Source organism: Tuber melanosporum, assembly GCF_000151645.1.
Source record: "Tuber melanosporum whole genome shotgun sequence assembly, scaffold_76, strain Mel28".
Taxonomy (NCBI): Eukaryota; Fungi; Ascomycota; class Pezizomycetes; order Pezizales; family Tuberaceae; genus Tuber; species Tuber melanosporum.
This window is the reverse complement of record NW_003299124.1, coordinates 250592-275296: the sequence shown is the minus strand read 5'-3', so window position 1 is coordinate 275296 and position 24705 is coordinate 250592. Positions and strand designations below refer to the sequence as shown.

The 24705-nt window shown below is 49.4% G+C and overlaps 4 protein-coding genes; all 4 read right to left on the bottom strand.

Moving 5' to 3' along the window:
- Window positions 1-704: 704 nt before the first annotated feature.
- On the bottom strand, window positions 705-1756 carry GSTUM_00010865001 (uncharacterized protein; the record flags this gene model as incomplete). XM_002841550.2 has 1 exon in its annotated part: window positions 705-1756. One exon carries the CDS (start codon window positions 1754-1756, stop codon window positions 1451-1453), a length of 306 nt encoding a protein of 101 aa, XP_002841596.1. The 3' UTR covers window positions 705-1450.
- Window positions 1757-3811: 2055 nt separating this feature from the next.
- GSTUM_00010864001 (uncharacterized protein) lies at window positions 3812-5394 on the bottom strand (the record flags this gene model as incomplete). XM_002841549.2 has 2 exons in its annotated part: window positions 3812-4620; window positions 4837-5394. 2 exons carry the CDS (start codon window positions 5392-5394, stop codon window positions 4042-4044), a joined length of 1137 nt encoding a protein of 378 aa, XP_002841595.1. The 3' UTR covers window positions 3812-4041.
- Window positions 5395-7241: 1847 nt separating this feature from the next.
- Window positions 7242-8331, bottom strand: GSTUM_00010863001 (uncharacterized protein). XM_002841548.2 has 3 exons: window positions 8292-8331; window positions 8067-8226; window positions 7242-7994 (listed from the first exon to the last, which is right to left on the bottom strand). The coding sequence occupies exons 2-3, from the start codon at window positions 8193-8195 to the stop codon at window positions 7323-7325; spliced, it is 801 nt and encodes a 266-aa protein (XP_002841594.1). The 5' UTR covers window positions 8196-8226; window positions 8292-8331; the 3' UTR covers window positions 7242-7322.
- A 9640-nt stretch (window positions 8332-17971) lies between these two features.
- GSTUM_00010862001 (uncharacterized protein) lies at window positions 17972-21447 on the bottom strand (the record flags this gene model as incomplete). XM_002841547.2 has 12 exons in its annotated part: window positions 17972-18244; window positions 18301-18441; window positions 18491-18928; window positions 19001-19066; window positions 19118-19212; window positions 19270-19386; window positions 19440-19589; window positions 19809-19989; window positions 20065-20182; window positions 20225-20623; window positions 20691-21077; window positions 21146-21447. The coding sequence occupies 12 exons, from the start codon at window positions 21445-21447 to the stop codon at window positions 18005-18007; spliced, it is 2634 nt and encodes an 877-aa protein (XP_002841593.1). The 3' UTR covers window positions 17972-18004.
- Between the last annotated feature and the right edge of the window lie 3258 nt (window positions 21448-24705).

Sequence of the window (24705 nt, the reverse complement as noted above, 5' to 3'; positions counted from 1 at the left end):
CAAGAAGAGTGTTGAAACAGTGAGAACGGAATGATGGTTTTTGGAACTGGTTGAGTGACGAGAAGAATAATGAATTGCTTAATTGACTTCTCAGTAGAGAGCAAACTACCCAGACTATCTACTGTTGAGAGCGAGACACAAGTTGCGAGTAAATCAACAGTAGGAAGTAAACAGAAACAGAGAGAAGAAAAGAAAGGCAAGGAGGTATGTTCAATAGTACCAATATTGTAAGGGGGTTTTGAGATGGCGATCAAGACTAATGCAAGGAGAAAATCAATAGTGCGAGTGATACTACGGTAGTGCCAGAAGCATATTTCAACAAAGAGTGACTCAGTCAAGACGAGTGACTGAGTATGAGTAGCCAAGCCTTCAAGTCATCCCCTAGGCCCCCCACCACATAACCATATACCGGTACTTCCCCACCGGCCATCCCATGATCGCGACCAGCCTGGTATGCATGGGATATTGTCTCTAGGGCGTTTGGAATATTCCGGATCTCCCCGGCTCGCCATCTACTGCCACTTGCCTGAGACCTTGGATAACGCCTTAGTCAATATTGAGAGAGAAAATGAACTAGCTGGGTGTTGTTTTCCTCTCACCCTGGTTTCTGGAGCCAAGTCTCAAGTCATATGCTACGTATATGGGTCATGGGTTGTGAATATGATTGAGTAGCCTTATGGATTGTCTTTGATCACACCTCCCGCCAGAGTTGACCAACCTCACTAGATAGAACTCATGTCTCGCTATGGAGCTTCATGGCCATGACCCCGCACAGTCTATCCCACAAGCACCTCTGTACTACGAGAAACCAAGAAATCTCAAAGCCACTAATATTGGAGGGAAACTTATGGATCAAAAACCACAAGGCTCACATACCAGTATTATTATTAATAATAGCCTTCCCGGGGGTTTCAATGTAACTCTCTAGAATTCCAGTCTTCGTCTAAGCAGTCTCCAGGAATAGCTATTCTAGCTAGGCGAGAGCTTAGTCTGCCCGGCAGCTGAACGTTATGCCCATTAGTTATGCATGACTCTCTCTCTACTCGTAATTGGACGGTGTTTCTGAGCACGACTACTACCGCATGACACAAATATATAAGCAAAAAAGCTGAATTTTTGGCAGCATGTAAGAGCAACAGTCTTGTCAAAATCAAATGCCGTTCATTACGAACACCCTCCCCACCCCGGGCAACGACTGGAAATGCATTCCTGCGGGGGCTACATTGACCAATAGGGCCAAACCCCACAGAGAACCAACTGGCCGTGACACCCCAGCGGGGGATCTCGGTGTGATATGGCGCCGGAGAGGGCCAGGGAGTAACGGTACGGTGTCATACTCGCGCATTGTTTCCAGGTTTCTTGGCACCCGTGGTAGTCTCAATTGATCCAGACGTCCCCTCCTACGGTAGTTTGGGTGCAAACCTCTCGGTCTTTTGGATGCGACGAGTGACTAGGTCAGGGATATGAGGAATTCCCACCATGTCAAAATTGATGCTGCGCATTCTGGATGATTATAGCACATTGAAAGTGCCCATCCACGATACTCAGCCCCCCCCAGGACATATGATGCCCGATCGGCAGCTTCTGTTCCGCTCTTGCATCGTCCATTGAAGGGTTTGCTCTGGCACGGAGGTTTCACTAATCCATACCGTGTGACCAAGTACCTTCTCAGACCGTTGCCATAGGGCGCCCAACCCACCGGGTTGTTCAAGCCCCGGAGTATGATACATTCGAGAAAGTCGAGATATGATATCATACGTGACAGCGGCGGACGATAACCACAGCCCCTCAAGGGGAAGAAATCTCCGGAAAATCTGCCCTACATAGACATGTCCTCAGCAAACACAAGTTACATCTCTAGACGCCACCATACCAACCTTCCTAAGAACACCCGCAGTGCCAGGGAGCTAGCGCCTTTCGTCAACTGACGCGCCCAGTAGCAATCCCACGCACCGTAGCTTGTGGGTTTTCCTAAACACTGGACCGGGTAGGGTACTGTAGTAGGTAGGACTGGGCTCCTCAAGGTAGGGCAGAAATGGCAATCTCTTGGCGAGTGCAAGGATAAAAAAAATTCTGCATGGAAAAACACCTCAACCACCCCCCCACTCTCCAACTATTCCAATCCGATATCGCGCCCTCTGAAGCAACTAGGCGAGGAATTCTCAAGCCTTCCCAACCCGGGGGCAAAACCGGTATATTGGAAGCCGCCCTGCTAACCATTCCCGCAAGTCCCGTAGCACATTCCATGTTACGATGCCAAGAACTCCCACCCCATCACTGACCAGCTCACCTCTGCTCGGGGCCCAGCGCACTCCTTGTCCCTCGGACGAACCATTCGCTAACCCAACCCACCACAGGACAGACGACCGGGACCGAAAATTAATGGACAGTGTAACAGTGAATTGTTCAACCCTACTCCGCCAATATGAGACGTGACATGAAATTCCTCCCGGACCATTAGTTAATTTCGGCTTTGGCGCGAGCTGGGCGGGCAGACCAGCAGCCTCTTTGCGGATGCCTTACTGTACGAGTACAGTACAGTACTCATATCGCCGGATTGAAGTAAAGTTTTTTTCCCCCTTAGTGGTGACGCACCGAGTGAGGAGCGACTCCAACCCGGGAAGAATGAGTACAGCACAGTACAGTACAGGTACTCGTACTGTTACGTTGGCGCCTACTCAGCTAGTACTTCCCAGGCAATAGATTGCGCGCTCTCGAGATACAGTACCAATATCCCCCCCTCCTTATTTTTCCCATACCAAATGCATCATCTATTACTACAGTACGCTACGCTACTCTCCTGTCATATACGGTGCCCCTCCCGTTCCATAGGCACCGAGCTTACACGGCACAGCCAAAGCCGCTCCCCCCCCACAAACTCCCTTCAGGTCGTCCTCGGATCTACCAAGTGCGAGCAGGAGATCCAGGAGGTCCTAGGGGGGTAAAAGTAGAGTAGTACTGTACAAGTACCAAGGGGGTCATGGTTACACCACACACACACAAACACAAACACACGGAGAGAGACGAGAACGAGCTGGGACAGAACGAAATGATAGCACGAGCCGGGGATGGTGTCAATAGAGTTAGAGCACGGGGTGCAGTAGAGAGAGAGAGTGTGTGTGTGCTGTAATCGAGTTACAGCCTCACCCATGCCCCAGGGGGCCACAGTTACGGTACTCGAGCACTTTTGCAACGCGCAAGCTATCAGGTAGACGATTGCAAAAGCACCGGCAATTCAACACCGTGCCACCCAATACCATATACCATACCAGCTGGCCAGAGTACTCTCCGCATACTATAACCTCGCTCTTCGCGCGCGATAACATCCTGTGAAATATACCCCAAGTGGAACCGTCGCAGGATCTAACCCATTCCGCCTCCCCCAGCAGCCAACCCTACCCTTCCTATCATAGACTACCCCGTTATCGAGGATATACCATGGCCCAGCGCACGGACTATTCACAATGCCTCACTCGAAACCTTCGCAAAATCGAGCCACAATTCCTGCCAATCAGGGACCCGGTAATCAGGTAATTCCCCCGACTCCGAGCGCAACGCGGGACTTGTAACCCTCCGGTTTTGGCGACGGCTATCAATGTCGGGTGTCTACTAGAAGCGGGGTTATACAGGTACAGTAAAATTGGTGAAAAAAGAAAAAAAAGGCTTTCTACTGTGTTGGGTGGGACCGGCGCTGGATGCTGTAATACCTATTACCCAAGTTTCTACTGGATGGGGAGGATTAAAGGTTTTTTCCTTTTTTTGTTTTGCTTCTTTTCTTGTCTTTGGTTTTTTTTAGAAGGGTTAGAAAAGTGGGTTACCGGTATCATGGTGGATTGAATTGAACGAGCCGGAACTCCTAGTGTCATTGACAAAGTAGACGAGGATAGACAAAAAAAAAAAAAAAAACTTGGGAGAAAGCGTAAGATGTAAAAAAAAAAAATGCACCGTAGAAAAAGAAGAGAAAGGGTAAAAAAAGAAAGGAAAAGTAAGGTAGACAAAAAGTGATGGGGGAGCAGGAGGGCACAGAACAAGACCATAACATCACGACCTGCGAAATTGGAGACTATACGCCCCATCTGCGCCCTTGACCATTCCAAAATCACTAGTATTGATCCCGAACGGCTTGAGCAACCCTTCGCCCATCTGCTTCAATTTCCCCATAACCTCCGCTGTCTCGGTATCCTTAACCTCCTCGATCCTGCCGGGCAACCAGCGAATCTTCTCCCTGACAATCTCCAATTCCTTCTCGCCAATTCCCCCCGCCGCTGCACCCCCAGCCCCACCGGCCGAGGCCTCAACAGCCCTGTAATCCTCCAACGCCCCCTCCAGCTCCGCCCAACCGCCAATCCCCTCCCTGCCCCGTGCCCTCCTGTACAATGCTTTCCCCCAGCGCGGCCGACCTTCCAGCGCTTTTGTGGCGGCTTTAACGGCGGCGGGATAGCGCTGCAGCTTCAATTCCACAGCAGCGATGTTGGCATATATCGTCGCCACTTCGTGGACTAGGTAGATTGGACACGAGGTCAGCGCGAGCTTGTACGCGTCGAGCGCGGGGAGGAGAAAGTTGGAGTTGAATAGACGATTTCCCGAGATGCGGTAGGAGGTAGACTCTGTTATGAGGCGCTGTGGCGCGGAAGCGGTAGTAGGGTTGGCGCGGTGGTTAGCTTTGCGGCGGCAGAGTCGGTGACGGGTGCGGATAGTTTGCAGTGCGGAGGAGGGGGAGGAGGGGGAGCAGAAGGTGGGGGGGCGAGGGGGGCAAGGGAAGCGGGAGGAGGATGAGGATGAGGGAGAGCAAAAACTTGAGAAGAAAGAACAGGCGGAAGAGGAAGGGGCGCCAACATTCTCTTCATCCTTCGAAAACCTCTCTCCGAGCGGTGGTTTCATGGGCTTGTGTTCATCCTCCTCCCCCTCCCTAGCGCCCGCTACTCTCGCCGTCGCCACGCAATCCTCCGAAGTGTCCATATGCCCGTCGTCGTCGTCACCATCCACCTCGCGAATATCCCGTTCCGCCGTGTCGCTCGTGCTCGGAAAGACGAATCCGCCCAGCGCCTCACTCCCCGCGGAAAAACTACCGAGTCGACGCTCCATGGTGGGGTGCTGCTGCTGCTGCTCGTGAGTGCTTTGGAATGGGGTCGGTGGTGGTGTGGTATCGGACATGCCGGTAGTAGTTGGGCTTGCTGACTGGTGGGAGTGGGAATCTACGAACATGTCCTCATCGTCGTCGCTGTCGCATCCATCGTGGTGGAAGGGTGGGGAAGGGGGCATACTTATATTGTTATTCTGGTGGAGCGTACCATGCCATGCTATAAGTTGGTTGGGTATGATAGGTTGGGAAGCCAAGTTTCGGCGGGAATGGCTGTGGGAAGGTGGGAGGAGGGTAAGAAAAGGTGGTGGCATCCGTGGCTCCGTCGGGTTCGGGTGAGAGCGTCGGTGGAATTACGGATAAGGGATGTGAGACGTGAAAATTTTACCAATCGGGCACGTGATGATCTACTTTGCATCATGTCTCTTTAATTGGCTGTGGGACGAGGGGCGCATGTCTCGCCAAGGACGGGGAATTATATTCCCGAGCTTACAATTTGGTGGGTCTCCGCTTGGGCATATTTGGGGGGGATTGACGAGGAGGCTGGCGGGGTATCGAATGTTAAACCCCATCATTTCCCAGTGAGTTAACGAGCAAACACGGGAACTTGCCTTGGGTTACTTTTATGGTGTTGGCCAATGGTATTAATATAATATCCCCAGCATATTACTTGTAGTTGGACTCATAAAAAAAGGTATGATACCAGTAACTAAGGGTTAATGTGTAAACTTGGAGGTTAAATAAAACATCTCGCTAATATCGCAAAAATCTCTGTGATTGTTAACAGAAGGTTACGCATAACCCAAGGCGATTTTGCTGGAGAGTGGATAATTATTTTTAGTGAGCCAAGCCTACACTAGAGTCAAGAATTCTGGACCTTGAGTGAAGCGTGCTCGGATAGTACCTCGTAGACTACCGTAGACTATGATAAATTACAGCAAGGTGCCCCTCCTCCCCGGACGGGCCTTAACCTAACCGCGGCGCAGCAAGGTTCGTCAGGCTTTCCAGCAATATACGCTTCGTATCGGGATTATGGCCACGCCGGGTTGGCCTTGCGCTTGCAAATAACGCGTTCAGGCATAGATGGCAAGGTGGAGGGAGAGAAGTACAAATATTACACGGTATCATAATATTATAATATTATCAGGGTTTGAAATACAGTGACTGCCACCTATTCATAAGCCCGGACGGATGACAGTGCCGTATGATACAATACCGGCACTTGCCGGACTCCTGTCACTACCGTAAGGTACCGGTTATGAAATACTGTACGAGTACTCTCGCGTCTATCGCTGCGGCACGAAGGGCACCACCATACCCGCAAGGAAGGAAGTCGGGTGTCTTGGTCAGGCGCTCACATAACCAAAGTGCTTGGAGGATGGTTCGGCGTAAGCAGTTGGTATAGGGAAATCCAGCGTGGTATCGTAGAAGAACCCAACACGGGAGAGTGTGGTGTAGAGTTGCCGTGGGACCGGGGGATCCTGTCCGATGTGTGTCTGCTTGATCGACTGTTTACTTGTACGAGTACAGTATGGTACAGTACTGTACTGTACGTATACGAGTAACTGTCTGCGGAACTATCCGGGGCGGACATAAAAATATCCCATGGAGAGAGAGAGTATACTGTACGAGTACTGTACACGAATTCCTGACGGAGAAAAGACGCTCCACTTGTCATGAAGGTATTGCAACATCACAATGTCGTAGCACCGCTCACTGAACCACACACCTTCTCGTGTCCTGACTGGAATAGTTTCATGATTCATGCACCTCGCGTGGGAAGGCGAGCCGATGGTAACTCCACGGATATGATGTTCCTGCGAAAGGTGGAATAAAAAAAGTTGGGGATAGGCCTTTTTTGTTTGAGGCGCTCGGGAGGATGATTTGGCACGTCCCGACGCTTGCCGGCTTTTGTGATTTGTGGTGGTGGTTAACTGAGGCGCTCGAGTAATCCTTTTTCCCAATCCAAATCGGAGGATCGATCCTCCGCCGGCGTTTGCCCGGGTCGAAACCAAGCATGCTGGACTCCTCCCGCTGCAAGCTGTGGCGAGCAAAGGGTTGCTGTACTGTACTGTACTGTACTCGAGTGCTGTACCAACCAGAACCGGTATTTTTATCTATACGTTTGGTACTTGTACCAGTGGAATAGGAAAATACGATATGGTGTCCGAGCCATCTATTCTAGTGGCAACTCTCAAATCTAATCTACTCTGTTTGGATACCCACCTCCGTCCGTCCACTTCTACCGGTATTCTTTTACTCGAATACCATACCTCGCGTAATCGAACCCGATAATGCTCTCCCTCAACTCGCCCCACCCATCGCCCACTTTTCCCACCTTCCTATCCTCCTCAACGACCTCCCCTTCAGCGCCACTGACCGTCGGAATGCCGGCCAATATCTCCTCTTCCTTACCAGCAAACTCCCTCCTGAGCTCTTCCTGCGGTATCCAGACCACGCGCATACCGGCTCTCCTCCCAGCCTCAACTCCCGGAACAGCGTCCTCGAAAACCAGGCACTCGTCCGGTAGAACCTCTGTCTTACCTTCGCTACGTAAGCGAGCGTTTATGCTCTCTAGCGCGACAAGGTATATGTCGGGCGCTGGCTTCCCGCGACCGTGCAGGATTCGTGGGTCATCACCGAGGATTTTTTGGTCTTTGGGGAAGTACTTGAAGAGGTCTTGTAGGTGTGCTGTCTTTAGCTCGAAGGAGTCAGCTGTGCTGGACGTTGCGAGCGCCACTTCAATGGGTAAGCCTGAGGGGGTAGTTGCTGTGGAGAGGGCTTCTAGAAGTTCCGGGGCTCCCGGAAGCGGGCCGCAGGAGGGGAAGAATTCAGTATGGAGTTCCGAGCGGCGCCGGATGAATTCCTCGCGGGAGATTTTTAATTGGGCCCATTCGAAGAATATGCTTGTCGCCTGGTGAGTTGGTTAGTCAGTTGGTCAGTTGGTTGATCGGTTGGGGGGAAGAAAAGGAGGGAGAGAACAAACTATTGGTCCTGGTCTTCCCTGAAGTTGAGCCTTTATACTCCAAGGCATGGCCGGACGTCCACTTTCCGCTAGGATCATGTTCGTGACCTTTGTGTAGAGATTTTCCGTGTTTAGGAGGAGACCGTCCATGTCAAAGAGACAGGCGCGGATCGGTCTGAGGCTGGGACGGTTAGCATATCGTGTCCATTGCAACTTCAAGTGAGGGCGAAGGAATGGAAGCCACACTTAGTCGTAGACATTGTTTGTTTGCTAGTTCTAGTATTGCAGTACCGCGAAATTCTGTGGATGGCGGGGTTGCGGGGTGATGGGAAGCATACTGTACGTTAACGTGAAGGACCCTTCAACACTTGAACTTGAGCGCGAGCCAACGGGAACTATGACTCTTCCGCCCTAAAGCAATTTTCCCCACGATCATCACGGCGACTGGCTTGCTTTTTTTCTATCGTAGGAAGCGTAAATACAGCAAACTTCCCAATTTCCAATTCTGGGCACAGAACGAGTAGAATCGGAGTAAAGGCACAAATCCGATGAACCCGAAATCCCCCAAAACCGCCTAATTGAGCGTCATCTAAAAATCTCCCGATTAATCTCTCGCTCTACGCTTCCGCCTCCAAAAGGGGAAAGGGGATTACCATACGAGGGAAGACTGCACGGCCAGCCCCCAAACATGGAATCTTGTTTTTCCAAAAGTAGCAAAGGGTGGATGAGGCTTCCGGGAATCCTGTTCCCTGTAGGGGCGCTGCGTCGCACGGTACTCTTTTTCCAATTAGGAGGGGGAGGGGAATGGTGCTGGAAATGATTCCGGAAAATTATGGGACACGGTGTGCGGTGAGATGGAGTGGGCGCCGGACTGGGTGAGTTATTGTGCCGACATGAACACCGGTGAGTGGACAAGGCTGCGAATTAGTGGTGAGGAGTTGGGATTGGTAGCTTGACGAGCTCATCTACTACGTGCCTGTACAGTACTGTACGATGTACAGTACAGGTTTGCAGTGGGAATTGTAGTCCTTGACGATAGCAACGGGATTGTCTGTCGATATGAAGTGCGAGGGCATATCGGGCCTTGTGACGGGAGATGATGACCATAACCCAAGCATTCGCACCAAGTTACTGCATTCCTAGTATAGGAACTATAACCATGAGTGGGTGACGGACATAGTATATTATAAGATAGGATCAAGCGGATGAAATTAACATCACAGTTAGGTTACGGCACTTTGCTGATCGTTATTTCCCTCAAGATATTACTTTAGACCCTCCCAATGCATTCCCCATCATATCATGTCATACGAGATTCCACCGGCCATGGAAGCTAAAGTCTTCGCAAATCATTCCGGGTACGCATGCAGTTCCCCCTTCTCTAGCCAGCTCCCATGTCCAGACATGTGTGACCGAATGCTATCTGGCTGGCGTGGCCTTCGTCCGTTCGGAGGAACTGGCGGATAGCCTGTAGGGGTTGCGTGTGGATATTGGCATTGAGGTTGAGGGATTCGCATGGAGCGGTGGGATGGACTGGGAGGGTTTAAGCTTAGGGTGCTGGGGTTCGCATTGTATTCTATGCTTGTGGTGGGTAAGGCGATGCGGGAGTGTCTGGATGGAGAAGGAATTCATGCTTGATTAGTGTTATCTTATCAGATGCATGCTGACGTGCAATACCGGTATGATAATATTATGGTACTTGTGCCCGTTGAACGCAGTAATCAGTCTAAATTTTTAGGACGCTGTTCTGACCGTTTCTGCAGGCTCTGCCCAGAGGATGATGCTTGCGATAGCTATTATGACCTTCCAAGTTCTCTCCCCCACGCCACACGTTCATCTGGAACTCTTGTCTTGAATCGTGACTTTGGACTGTGAAAAAGGGAAAAGATAAGGCGGTATTGATGGACGGGCGGCATATACAACTAGTGCATGAGTGGGCGAGGTCACCAACTCTGTCTATGTATGGGGGCTCGCTCGCTCACCTGGACTCTGTTATCCTTACAAACTCAAAAACCATAAGTTCTTTCTTTTGTGTTTATTTTTAGGTGTGGTTTCCATGTGGAGGGTATGTGTGCTTTGTGAACGGGGCTCATATTAGAGAAACGACTAAAGGGTGGAAGGAGTGCAAATGAGACCACGATGAATTAATCACAACTGAACGTGGGAAGATGATATATCGGACGACCCGTGGAAATGCTAGCTAAAAGTAGACTGGGAAATATATATGTCTCCCGGACAGCAAATAGCTCCGGGAACCGAACGAAACCCCACGAACCTCTGAGGATGGGCAAAGTCTAGAGGAAAACGGACCTTCCGATAGTGACACGAACTCAGCAGATACACCACGATGGTGGCTGGGGGGCCCACGGTCACCTCGATAATCCATGACCCGTGAAAACTAAGCACTGAACCTGGTCCTCTTTTTTTCCCCTAGTAGCATAGGCGTAAAAACAGGTCGAACAGACTTCCCGGTGGTTGATCCCCGTTAGCATCTGGGATAAAAGAAATAAAACCAATACTAATAATGCCTTATGCGCAACGCCATGGGATTTGGAACCAATATCTGGTAATGGATGCCCCATCCTAGTGCTCTCATGCCTTATAACTCCTTTACCCAGGGAAATCCAACATGTGCACTAGCACCTTAGAAACTGGGTCAATAGGACTTCATGCAAGGATTTTGGAGTTAAGTTACCTCCTGGAATCAAAAGGTTTGCTATATTTTCTCTTTTTTGCCTGTCTTAGTAGGGAGCCGAGAGAAGCTTTTTAACACAAGACCCTGTTATTCCGGTTTCTAAGCAAAGTAAATCAACCTCAGCTGACCAAAACAAAAATATTTACGGAAAGGCTAAGGTGAGCTGAGGAAATTCACTTATTTGAAAATTCTGGTTGGGGATATTGGTTTAGGATGGACTGGTACTGGATTGGTATTAGGACTAATGAGAGCAACAGAGTCAGTTCCCAGCTGCGTTATGAGGGGGATGGAAAAACAGAATAAGAAAACAAATCATCAAAGAGTGCTAACATACGATAACTAGTGGAGGCGAATGACAGGGCTCTCTGTAAAACAGTTCGCACATGGCTCTTTCTGTTTGATCTGGAGGGGCATTTCCCCATTTCCAGCTCCGGGCTGCCGGCAGCTCTCCATTACACACTTCGGACCCTTACTCTCGACATTCTCCATCGTGTGGCCTGACGTTGACGGATGTTATTGAAACGGGTATTTCTGCATGTTTCTTAATGCCTCACTCATTTTTTTCTTCACTCCCTTCTTATTGGAGTCTTCATTATATTTTGGAATGTTTGACGTTATCGCTCTCCCCGCTGTCGTGTTTCTCGTTCCTGTTCAGTTGCACTCGCTGTTTATTTGCCGACCTTGTCAGTATCAAGGTGGATTGAGGTGGGAGATAGATAACTCAGTGGCAGAATGATAGGGTATACTGGGGACGTAGGCACTGTGTAAGAAAGATAAGGAAGGTGCGGTCAACAACTTCGTTCTCTTCTACATTCCTTCGTCATCTTTCTAACTAAACTAACTGTAAAGACAGTTATATATGAATAAAAGATAATCAAAGCACCCTGATCCTCCCATGGACCGCCAGACCTATCTCTATGTCTCCGCGCATGTCCCCATTCCTCGTCACACTCTTGTAATAACAAGGTAGAGACATATCTAGAGAATCATCGTCAATCGCAAAAGCTCTAGAACAATCCATCACGCTCCTAAACGATCCACGGGAGTCCCGCAATCTCAAAGATCAACTGTAACCTCCCATCATCCATCCGCAACCACCAACAGTCGGGTGGTCCATCAATAGTGGCACCCAGAGATGCGGGGGTGTATGTGCCATGCATGAACTCGAAGAGGCTCACCATATGTTCACGGATAGCTGCGCGATTTACACTGCTACCATTCTCTATCCGAACGTCATTGTCGAATCTACTTTGCCGGTGCGAATGTCACTCTACCCTTTACCACATTCTGATCTTGGTAAATCATGTTTAACGAGTGAGTTGAGAGGGACGCTGGCGGAATAAAGACACAAATTATGCGGAATAACGAAGATGTCGGAACACTACCACGCCCCGATATAGCAAGAGTGATTATCGCTGAGACTGTGCGCTGCTAGGATAATTGTCATGCCCCCGAATCCATCACTGGATGCACCAGGCACCAAAGAGAATGTTAGCTTTGGGCTATCTGTTGAAACATGCTTCTGGCACTACTGTGGCATCACTCGTACTATTGCTTTTCTCCTTACATTCGATCTTATGGTCGCGTCTAGACCTCTTGCACTATTGGATATACTTCCTTATATCTCTTTCGCCCTCTTTCCCACTGTCATCGCTGGTTTTCTGTGTCTCGCTCCCGGCGGCGGGTGGTTCGGGCATCTCGCCCTTCCCTTTGAGAATGTCAGGCGTTCCTCCTTTCTCGACCCTCGTTCAAGCTCACCTTGCCAACCATCCATCAATATTATCACAACACTATCCCGTGACCAGGGGGCGAGTGATAGTTTAAGATCGGGCTCTAGACTGGTGCCTTGGATGCTATTTTGACGGTCTTTCCGAAACCTTTTGTTGACCCAATTGAAAATCGCGGATGCTTCTCGCATGCTCGGGGTGTTGTTTTGTTGTTCGGATAAAGGTTTCGGGGATGCGCTTTGGATTAACGCACCCGGGGGAGGAAATGATGTACCCTTGGGGAGCAGTGCAGGAGCGTTAAATGACTGAGCGGAGTGGAGGCTACGAATACTGGAACTCTTGATGAAGCCTGTATTTCTTTTATTAGCATGGGAGAACGCAAAGGGAAGTGAGACTTGCGTGGATGGGAGTGGGTATGTGTGGTGACTGATGGAAGGTAGGAGAATGCCTTTATTGCGATTCGTATGATACATACCCCTGTCTTTACCAGTTAGTCATTTGAGTAGAGCGATAGAGCGGAGAGAGAGGGAGGGAGTTGAATGAGAACGAGCAAACTTCCCTACTTACCATATCCCAAAGTCTTGCTCTGGAAATCGGAGTTGTATTTCTGTCGAGTTACTAATCGTTGTTGTCATCGTCGTTTAAAAGATCCTCTTAAGCATTCCATACTTCGTGGATATCTGCCGTCCACAACCCTCCTATGGTATGATACAACGTCCAGCAGGAACAAACAACAAGCACCACAGAGGCAAACCATCAGAGATTTGTACCACGCAGCACCTTGACAGTCAACAAATTGCTCATAAGATCTCAGTAAACTACAAAAACGCCATTCGCTTGGACTGTTCAACTCACCGGAACCCCCCCCAGTGGGCCCTTGGGAACTTTAACCAAGGTGGACAATCTATCTGAGTTTGTGGGATATAACCTGAATCTTTTTTACCTTTTGTGTGTATGTGGGGGGGTGGGAAAGGCCGGACTACCCAACTCTTGCGTTCTAAGGCAGATCTTAAGCATGCACAGATCCTACGAGTGATACTAGATGATTCTTTCGGGTTCCTACCTACGGAAGACAGCTCTGGATCCCTCCCGAATACAACAGAACCCAACGCGTCCAATCACCCAATTTACCAGCCCTCACTTAGACTCAGGGCGGCCGTCGGGGGTTTGTTTTGTGCTCAGGACTGGGAGAATGGGCATCCTGTCGTCCATCCAGATTCTAGACAACTACATTGGTCAACCGAAGGGGCGGTGAATGTGGCACCCGGCAGGGACTTGTGGCTACTGTGTTGCTGGGAATCCACGAGGGCAATACTATGATAATATTTGGAAAGATGGATGCTGTTGCCCCGCCATATAACCCAAGTTCCTGGGGGGCGAGATGGTTGCTGTTTCATGATATAAGACTCTACGGACTCCCCGGAGCTTTCTGGGCTCTTTGGAACGGGGAGCCGATAAATGTGTGATAGCGTGTGAACACCGGAAAATGCCATAAAGCCAATCGCGATTTCCTATTCACATAACTTAAACTAGAATCCTAGGGGATAACACGCGGAGCACCGCCTCCCGGGTTGGGGACGATACCCACTCCTTCGTGGCTGCTCAGTGTCGGGGATATACAAAACTTTCGGGGTACAGTCGTTCGTAATTGCGTTCACACCTGGGGTTACACGCTTCAGACTAGTATGATGGAGCAGCTGCTGCGCGCAAGGTCCCTGAATTACAATATCAAGTAATTTGGGATAACTGAATTGAACCAGGTAATCAACCAGTTCTTCGACCTTACTCATGGAAGCTATCATCATTAGGAAAGCCTTTACCTATCCTGAATAGAGAAAGCTGCAGAAAAACCGGCTTGTAGTAATGAGAAGCTTTATAATTCAGGCCACTAGGGTGGCTCACCCTAGGCAGCATTATTCGAACTCGTTTGGCCAAAAGTTCATTACACATTGGTTGTAGGTGGGTTTTTTCATGGGTAATTACTTTTGTAATTTACCTCTCGGAGATAATAGATTTCTGATATGCCAGGAATGGGCTCTCTAGTAGACCTTGGTACGGGAACCATTTATTTCCTTTCACTTGATCAATTATGTGGTAACTGAGTGCCATTTGGATTTTATGGGAGGAGCAGCATGTAAAAAAATACACCGACTATGAGCCGCAAATATTGGAAGTTAGATCTTAATCATGTTGCGGTCTTGTGAGTATCCAAAAACCTGAATACCGCGTCTGAGAGAATCAGCGGTTTTAACCTTTATAGACCACGGCGGCCGATTCTGTATCAAGGTGCTCCCGCATACCAAAAACCCTCCTTTTTCATATACTGTGGATCCCTCGGGGGTTCGGGAGATTTTCTAAAGGAAAATTGAAACGGAGAGAATGTGGGGAAAAGTGGTCTCATGATAAAGTGGTAAGTTCCTCGGTAATGTATTGTACAGTGTGGGTGAGGAGGAAAATGACTCAAAGTAGAAAAAGATAATTGGAAAAACCCGGGGAAAGTGAAGAGTATAGGTTAAGCGTCGTAAATCATCACGAGAGTCCTTGCAGTAACTTCTGGTCAATTACTGAGGCGTGATTCTCTCGTTGACAACCAGATCCGTGGAAGCTTTGTGAACACCCACCCCACATGTGGTAACCTCCTATGGGATGGTAATGGCATGGCTGACGCGGAGGAACTGACACCCGGGAGGAAAAAGAGAAGGAATATCGGGGAGGCAATGAGGATACAGTAACTATTGCTCGGAGGGGTAATCGGGAACCTGGGCAGGGAGTCAGGCTCTGCCGATGAGAGGCAGCCTGATGGGAGAGGCAGGGAAGGGACTTGAGGTATGTTGATGGATCCAGTTGAGGGGAACTCTAGGGTTTCAGCGATACCTGTTGGGCCGGGAATCGGGAGCTCGTCCACTGAGAGTAACTAGGAAATTCCTGTATTTCCCTCGGGACAGTTAATGAATGCAACGATTGGTCGCGGAGAACCACTGAGTCGACATCCTCTTGTTTTAAACGCATCTGCGCTACTTCTGCATGTCTTCTGTGAAGTTTCATTCGGTCATAATTGGTGTTCACCTTTTTTCGGACTAATATCCCCATGTGCCAAAATCGTCCTCACCACATCTACATGCCCGTTCTCGGCTGCCAATGATAGCGGCGTACGGTGGTAGTCGACGTCTGGCGTATCCGGATTAACATACTCTCGTTCCAAAAGAATCCTTACCATATCCTCATGTCCACCCTCGGCGTCCCACGAGAGTGTCCGGCCAGATTCGGTGTCTGGAGTATTCGGATTGATATCTTCCTTTCAGGAGCATATTTGCTACCCTCGCGTGCCTCTCCATAGCAGCCAAAAAAAAGTGGTATTTGGCCAAATTTAGTGACTGCCGGATTCGGACTGACGTCTGCTCGCCTCGATAGCATCCTTACAACATCCTCATGACCCTCCATAGCCATACAACTGGCGTTTAGCCATATTTGCTGTCGGCGATGTCCGGATCAATATCCTCTCGTACCAAAAGTACCTCCATTCCCTTGCGTCTAGTAGGGCAGCAACTATCCCCGCAACCCCATGGGATGCTGCTCCGTGGAACCCAGTAAATCCTTCTGGGATACATCTTCTATAAAAAGCTAGTTCCCAAAATTTTCTATCAAATAAGGAGATGTGCTGATTTAATCCATCGAGAAGCTTCAATCCTAGTGGTTTTACATTCCTCGCGACCCCCCCTCTTGCGCGCCTTCCCCAGTAACAGAGCGTATCCTACAAGAGGGGTTTTGACGGGGCAGAGCACAGAGTTGGGGCAAGATCCTGGACGCCGGGGGTTGGGATAAGTCAAGCAAACCTCCGCAATTGACAGATACTCTTGCAGAGTGAAGTGGACCATCCTAATGGCAGACGAAGATTTCTCAATTGTGATGAGCCCCGGGGAGCACCCTAAACGGTTTGTATGGCAGGAACTCTTTTAGGATCTATTTCTACAAATCCTATCTCACTCCTAAGGAGTGGCAGAGCACCTCAGATTGCAATGGCCGCTCCGAATTCGATACCTACATCAGGGCTTCTAGTCCAAGTCGGGCCTGCTCCCAACAGGTCCCTTCATTTATGCTAGAGTTATCGCGTAGGCATCACCATGACATGTATTGAGGAAGGGTGATGTTTCAACTCACATTTCTGAGATCCTTTCCCAGATATTTCTCAGAATATCTTCCTGCAGAGCATGGTTCACTGCGTAGAGCTGAGCACCCATCTCCAACTTCCATTGTAGGTATTTATGGATGTCATTATGGTCAGAACTAATGGGTATCGTAACTGCCTTGGTGGAAAACCTTAAAGTCTGGTTCTCAACATGAGGCATCTCGGTGAAGAACACCTGCGCGCCTGCTATCTCCCGAATGATCTCGGTCAGCGACACAAGAAGATCATGTAGATTCTTAGACGTAAATTCGTCCAGAGCATCGATACAGATGAACACTTGGGATGGCGAGGCGATGGTGGTCATTAGCATTCTGACGTGATCCGGAAATTGCAGTACGCCCCCGCGACGGCGATTTATTCTCTAGCTTGATTGTATAGTCTATCCATTACTAGGGGGCTGATATTGATTAGCGTTATATATGCCCATCTTTTCTCTTCCCAGCAAACTTCGCCACGTACTGGAGATATGTCTTGCCCACTCCTGGATTTCCAGAGCAAAGAAAGACTGCCTTATCAGCCCCACCCTTACCACTTCTCTACTTCCCAAACTCGTTTGTTTCCAGAAGCCAATTCCCGACGCTATTTAGCTGGTCTGCACGCACACCTTGATGTCTGTTCTGGGGCTCCAGCAGCGAAAGCCGCTGCTTCAATTCCTGTTTTTTCATCGGTCGCATTGGCAGTGGTGTTGTTGAAACTACACATCACGATGCCGTTGATGAAATCCCCGTCGCCCGGGGTGACCGAGTTTGTGTGCTTCTCATCACCCATAATAATATTTCCGAATTTCCAGTTGAATGTAAAGATGGTGTAATAAATATGGTCGGATGTAAAGCGGGGCTATAGAGCTCTCGCTGCCAGAGCTGAGGATAAGCATGGAGATGCGGCCTGTTGTGTCACCGCCGTGCCGCATGCTCCTATCATTTCCATGTGTGGGAAGCATCAACCAGGGCTGTAGCGGTATGATACCGTATTCTTGTAAGCGCTTGCGCTGTTCTGTACTCTGTGGTACAACTATATTCAAATCGATTGCGATAATGAGAGGAAAATCTACCGGGAATTTTCCATCATTTTTAATTTCCTAGAGAATTTATCAAATCTCTTCTGTTGCGTTTGCTCTAAGGGTGATGGGAAACTCGCGGCTTGAGAAACCTCACCACTAGCATGGTTCCCGCTTTGCCCCACTAATTTCATCCTTGGGCAGACATCCCTACACGGGAATTCCGGGTGATGACAAATGTGTGCACAATACCCCTGCAAATTGTTCGTTCAGTTCAGTCTGGTCCAGGTCATTGTGGTGCCTCGCACCAAAACCGACATTAATAGTGAATAATAATTATATTAAGAAAACCATTTACTTCCAACTCAGCTCCCACCCATTACTCCATGCCCCTCCCTTCGTCACCAACTCGAGCCCCGTCATCTTCAAAACTTGACTCTTCTCTTCCCAGTTCCATTTGTCAAGTTTCTCCTTTCCAAACGTGATTTGATCAGGCTTCTTTGATACCCCTAGGATAATTACCGACGATAGTGTTTCTTTGGAGATCCATTGCCCCTTTCGCGATACATTGAGGAGGGAGTTTGTTGCTTCGAGCTGGGGGTTGTAAGTGCTAAATTTTAATAAAACGCAGGGAGGCGGGGTGAGCATACAGTTATGAAGACAGTCTTCTCCTGAACAAGGCTTTCCCCGTCATCAAGGTACAAATCTCCATATGCATCCCCTTCAGAATCCAATGCGACGAGGACATCCCAAGGGTTCTTCCGAGATTCCGCGGTTGTGTATGCCGGATGCTATTCGCCGATTAGTACCTCGCCCGAACCTCCGATGGTGTTGACAAACCTGCAAAGCCAAAATATTACCCCCCCTAACAAACACCGGAATATGTCCCAACGGCGCTGTTAAATTTGCCAAGCTTCCATTACTCCCACTTCTAGCCTCGTATGTGTACCAATCGTACCACTTCTCGTTCTTCCCGCCTGGGAACGTAGCATAGGTGTAATTTGCGCCCTGGTCTAATACCGGAGTAACCATGATCGCCGGACCTAACATGAACTGGCGGTCGACCTCGACTAGGGATTCATCATTGGGGAATTCCCAAGATAGCGCGCGCATAACGGTTGCACCGGTGGTATGCGCGTGGTGGAAGAGTGTGTACATATATGGGAGGAGGGTGTAGCGAATTGCCATCGCCGTGCGGGAGGCGTCAGCAACGGCCGCCCAGCGATAAGCTTCCTGGGAAATGGCAGAGAGGACGTTGTGGTTTCGATAAAAGGGAAACTACGGATGTTAGTAAGGGGGACGGGGGTTTTCGAGGCTAGGAAGGGGGTGGGGGTTGGGGGGGAGAAGTACGAATGCTGAGAGTTGCATCCAGCGAGCGCAAAGCTCCATACTGGTGTTTCCGTTAAAACCGCAGGTCTAGATTAAAGTTAGCATTGGCCTCAAGGAGGAGGGCAGATAGATGCTAACATCGACACCGAACATAGGAATGCCGAACATGGAGAAGCTCAATGCCTGAGGAATCGACAAAGCCATGTAGAGCCACTTGCTAGCGTTATCGCCTCCTGCGATTTTTCCGATCAGTAAAGGTTATTTCAAAAATAAGGCCGGGAGTGCCTTACCCCAATGCCCAGCCCAAGCACCGGTTCCGGGAGCAGAAGAACGGCTGATGATGAAAGGCCTCTTCCCCGGGAACACCTTCAACAACGATTCGTAGGTCGCCTTTGTTTCCAAATGGCCTATGAAAAGGTCAGCGAAATCCCATACTCGCATTTCCCGGAGATCCACTCACCCCATAAACTATGCATATCATACTCCAAACTTCCATCCGAATGCGTCGCATTTGGCGAAACTGCATGAACCGCTAAATCGTGCCCGTCATGCACATGGTCAATAGCATATGGCGGGTAATTAACCGCCCTTACATCTGCCCCAGGGGTGACTTGGGAAACAAAGAGCGTAACCATAGGCGAAGATCCAGCAGCAGCTGCCTTGGTCGCCCTGGCCAAGTTTCTAGATTTAATTGCAGCAGTTGCGCTCGCAGCTTCTGTGGAATTGGTATTATTGAAGCCTTCGGGGTAATCCAAAATCAGGTTTCCTGGCTCACCAGGGAGAGGAAATGGAGGGTGTACGGGGTTCTGGGTGACATTCTTGCTACCACAGCTTCCAACGCAAAAAGACGACACTTCGTTCATGTCAAGCCAGATGCCGTCGTACTCTACTTCATTGTACCATTTTTGGAAAGAGTCTGTCCACCAGTCTTGGGTTCCAGGCGCAGACCAGTCAGGGAAAACCGTGAAACCGGGCCAGACGGCGCCAATATAAAGACTCCCGTCAGGGTTCTTCAGGTAGGCGTCTGCAGCGAGGCCGGCATCGTAGTAGGGGTAGGCGTCCGAGGCGTTGTTAGGATTCGGGACGTAAATTGCGGCGTCAACGATTGGCACAAAATGTTGGCCATCCGCATGGAGCTTGTCGAGGAACGCGGAGAAGGCTTCGAGGTCGTATGTTACTGGGTCATTGGTCCAGTCACGGTATCTATACTTGTTAGATATATTCCCCAAGCAGTAGGGAACTCACTGATCCATGTAATCAATATCAGTCCAAATTGTTTCCAACGGGATATTAAAGCTCTTGTATGTCTCAATGACGCCCTTGAGATCAGACACGTTAGAGTACCCCCACCTGCACTGATGGAACCCAAAAGTCCAGTATTGCTGCATCGCTGGTAATCCCACTGTTTTCACATAATCGGCAATGACATCCGCAGGAGTAGGTCCAGAGTAGAATGTCAAGTCGACCATTCCACCAATGGTGCGCCATGTGAGTGATTTCTCGCGTAGGAGGATGTCTTGTCCGTGTAGGTTGCGGAGGTATACACCATGAGCATATCCTTTCTTTGAACCATCCTTCAGTGTAGCGTAGCGATGCTCATAGTAGAAAGGATGAGAGCCATAAAGATTCTCGTCAAGAGGATCACTGAGGTAAACGTGAGTAAGCGGGACTGAGAAATAGTCTCATAGAGGGAGGCCTAGAAATTACATACTTCACATCTGCTGAATAGATTGTGCGATTATAGTTATTTCCGAGTCTAATACTGTGCATGACCTCGCCTAACCCGTAAAGGTTGTATTTCTCCGGTAATTCCGTGCGGAATTCAAGGAATTGGTTTTCGAAGACCAATTTACTCCCCTTAGTAGAGAACAGGACATCACCTGTACTCTTCCTCACAACGGAGAATTCGAATGGCGAGCTGTTGAGCTGGAAGTCAAGCTCGGAGTCCGCTGGATTAAAGTGAATTCCGTTAACTGTCCTCCTGAGATAATCCTCTTTAGTATCGTACCACGATTCCTGTCCCTCCGGGATCTCGGCTGGTAGGATTCGAATATTGAGCCGAGATTTCGGCCCGAACAATACTCGGAGGGAAAGTTGACTAGGGGGAGGCACAATTGGTTATCAGTCACATAGTTGGGGGGTAACACGAGGGGAAATGGGGCAAACTCTATATCAGTGCCATAAAGATCGCAATTCGCACCAGCCAATAGCAAACGTGCACTCAACCCGCCAGGACAGTTCCGAAGGTTGATAGCAGTATAACCGGGGCAAAGTTTTTGGGCACTCTTCGCATTGGGGTCCTCTAAATTCGCCAACAATTTCCTCCCTTGGTCGATATCACTGGGGAGCGTGGGAATGCTCCTCCACGGGGTAGAACTAGCAGCAGTAGCAGCAGAGGTACCGCTCTGTGCAGCAGCCGCTCCAGCACAAAGCAAAGCACTCGCAATAGTAATGGTGAAAACCCTCATAGCGAATGACTACGGTGAAAGGGGTGAGGGGGCTGATGGGGGGAAAGGAGGAAAAAGGATTCTCTAGCGAGGTTTATATCGCGGCGTAACCATAGGCATTGTTCTGGTTGGATGGGCTACTATACCGGTACTCGTAATCTCCTAACGTTTGCGAACACGACTGCCACTGCATACCACCAAAAGCTCGAGGCTCCGGCCGATTTTTTGCTCGTATGCAATAGCAACTGCGTTCACAGACCTCAGAAAAACCACGGTTACTGGAGCCAGAAAAGCGATGGTTGGTCAAGCTCTTGCACAAGCTGCGCTTCTGCTTGCTATCCGCTGACTATATATAGTTGGTTGGAGTTGGGGGAAGCAGGAGTAGGAGGGCTACGGTAGTCCAGGGTAAGTTAATATTCCGGGATGTCGCAGGTTCCAGATGCAAGCTCGGGAGTTGTAATACTACCGTAGTAGCGCATAAGATACATGTGCCCAATACTCATGGCCTATACAAAGGCTGCACCAGAGATAGAGGTGCTGCGGCTTTTTGCTGCACGAGGAACTGCCGTGGTAAGAAACTAGACTACTCAGAAGACCAACTGCCCTACGGTTCCCACTCGTGCGCCCTGAGCTCGAACTTTACCAACTCTAACCTATCCATCACCGCCAACTCACATTCCGCCCGGCAGTCAAATTTCGGTCCTCCGCCCGGCGAATCATAAGCAAAACATCACAAGACCAATACCAATTCCTCTTTCCTAGTTTCATGCCAGTATAATTGATTCATCGCAACTGATCCCTCTCCTTGAGCAGTCGTGACGCAGATGTGAACGCATACCAATAGCTCGAACAACACTCCTCGAGCACTGTACAATACGAGTATTATACCGTACAGTAAGTTACAGCACCAATATCATGGACTGTCATGTCAGACGCCCGGCAGCCAAGCCACCCAGCCCTGCAGCAGCCGCGCTGCCCAGCCAGGTCATGTTACTCGAGTATTGTACTGTACTGTACCGCACTCGTACATGTAGCTCCTGGGTGGCTGAATTGTGGAAAATTTTGTGGACGGAAATGACTAAATAATAAGCGACTTCCCCAGTATTCTCCAGTGATGAATAGCATGGGTACAGTGCAGTGCAACCAGATAGCTATGGTCCGAAGTTTGCGCATCTGCGAATTTTTAGTAATTAACGACCATCAACCTGTGTCACGGACATTGACAGGGACGGCGCAAAACTTTCCACCAGTTCAACAGTCTAGCGATAGCTCCGGTGCCCCGTTACTTCTCCGCGCTCTTTTGGTGCCCTGGTCGCCCGCGGGGAAAGCTTTTCTTGCACCATTTAAACGCATCCTTTTGTCCGAACCTGGGCTCTGCAGGCCGCATCGTCATTATTCCCTGTCGTATCATGCGGGCAGATATCATAGATAAGCTCCGTGTAAGTTGTGGAATGTATCTTTAATACCGATAGTGTAACCAATACCGTAATGTCATGTACTGCATCCCTCCCTGGAACGACTTTTTGCGCTGGGATACTCTAGCGTTGACGCATCGAAGGATAATGGAGCTCTAGGGGCTCTTATTTTCTATACCGTGCTTGTGTCGATAAGGTCCGGAGATCTCGGTACACCAACAACGTAATATGGGACACACGGATGGACTCGCTGTCGATTGCGTGGAAACTGGTGGACATTGTGTATAGTCGATGAAGTTTCGTTGTTTGTAAAGAGTGAAAGGGGGTGTTTAAGTGGAAGAAAAAGGTCAACGAGAATCCTCTCCCCTCCCCACGTCCATCTCCGTACACAACATCCAATAGAACCACAACGGCGGGTGAATGGATTTACATCTTCTCTTTGTTCCTTGAACCTTCGCTATTGAACGTTACCTTCCGGCGGGAAAGGAGACGAGGCTCTCAGGACAAATCGAGCGACGCCTCGGATCCGCCATTCCCCAGACAAGAACGCCTGTCACTGAGCCAGCCTCCCACAGTGCAGCGGTATTTTTTAGCCACGGAATCGGTTTTCGAATTGCCAACCAAAGTACACCTCCAGGCTATTATATTAGAGCCCCGCGCTGAGTTTGGTTGCTAGTATTGATACGTGGTTGAACAATCTCAAGGTGTAGTGATCCCAAGTGGATAGTTTGGCCCAGGGTCCAGTCCGCACGGATGTCAGCGGTGCGGGCGGTCATGTGAAGATTATATGTCGCCCGCCAAATCCTGGCGGGATCGGCTAACTGCCATGTAAATGCTTGGAATGGCCGGGGCGGGTATAACTTGATGCACAGGTGAAACCTGGAGAGGCACAGGCGGTCTGAAGATACCTGCTTACTATCCGCAGGCTTTTCACTTTTTTACCTATGATGAGAGGAGATAATAGGTCATGGGATACCTTATTTAAATGGAAGAATAGTGGATTAGATCTACCTGTCGATCCTTGTTCCTGAGACCAACCAGGCTGGGCCTCGACTGGGTCCCGGAATAAAAGTACAAGTACCCTTAGTCGCAGGCCACCCCTGCTGTCCCGGTGAAACCCTACGATGGATCGATCCGGCCATATTCGGGCGCGCGTTGCGTACCGGCTTCAAGCGATGCGATAGTGTATGATATCATTCCAAGAAGAAAAACCCCATTGATCCCGTGACCCCGTGTCTATCTCCAATTTACATGTGAACAAAACCATACAGGGCTGTAGGCTCTTCGATCCCTCTTTCCGCAACCCGGGTGAAGGGACCCCCCAATATGGGAGCTGGAAGGCTCTCTATTACGTTTCCACGATGCTTTTGTACAGTGATTTTGAGAGATCTGCGCTGCTATTAAGTAGTAGCTTAGCAAGTGGTTCGGAGATGTTCTTTCTCGCCAGTGCTGCGATGAGTACTACTAGGGTGTCGGCCGTTCACCAGCGTTAAGGTGGCTTCTGTCAGTAATGCCTTGTTGTCTTTGTATAAGTGTTACAGGACATATTCTTAGCAGTTTCTCTGGTGGGATGCTTCATGCTATCAAATTGATCATGAGAGGGGTGAGACTAATGGGTGACATGAAAAGCCTATCTATTGCGCCCCTCGCCCACCTTGTATACTCACGACTATAGCGGATGGCCAGTGGGGTACGCTATGTATGATATTATATTATTCGTTGAGGCGTATCATTTGAAGTAACAGGTCCCCGATCGTCAGCACGGCCTTTATATTGTTGTCAATAATCGCCCCAAGAACCCTTGCATTATCATACACCACTTTTCCGCTATCTAAACAGCAATCTATATACAGCCTATCAATCA

Coding starts and splice junctions, on each gene's coding strand:
- GSTUM_00010863001 (XM_002841548.2), bottom strand. CDS start 8,195: ATGGACGGTCTCCTCCTAAACACGGAAAATCTCTACACAAAGGTCACG. Junction 7,995..8,066: donor AGGGAAGACCAGGACCAATA/GTTTGTTCTCTC, acceptor CCAACTCACCAG/GCGACAAGCATATTCTTCGA.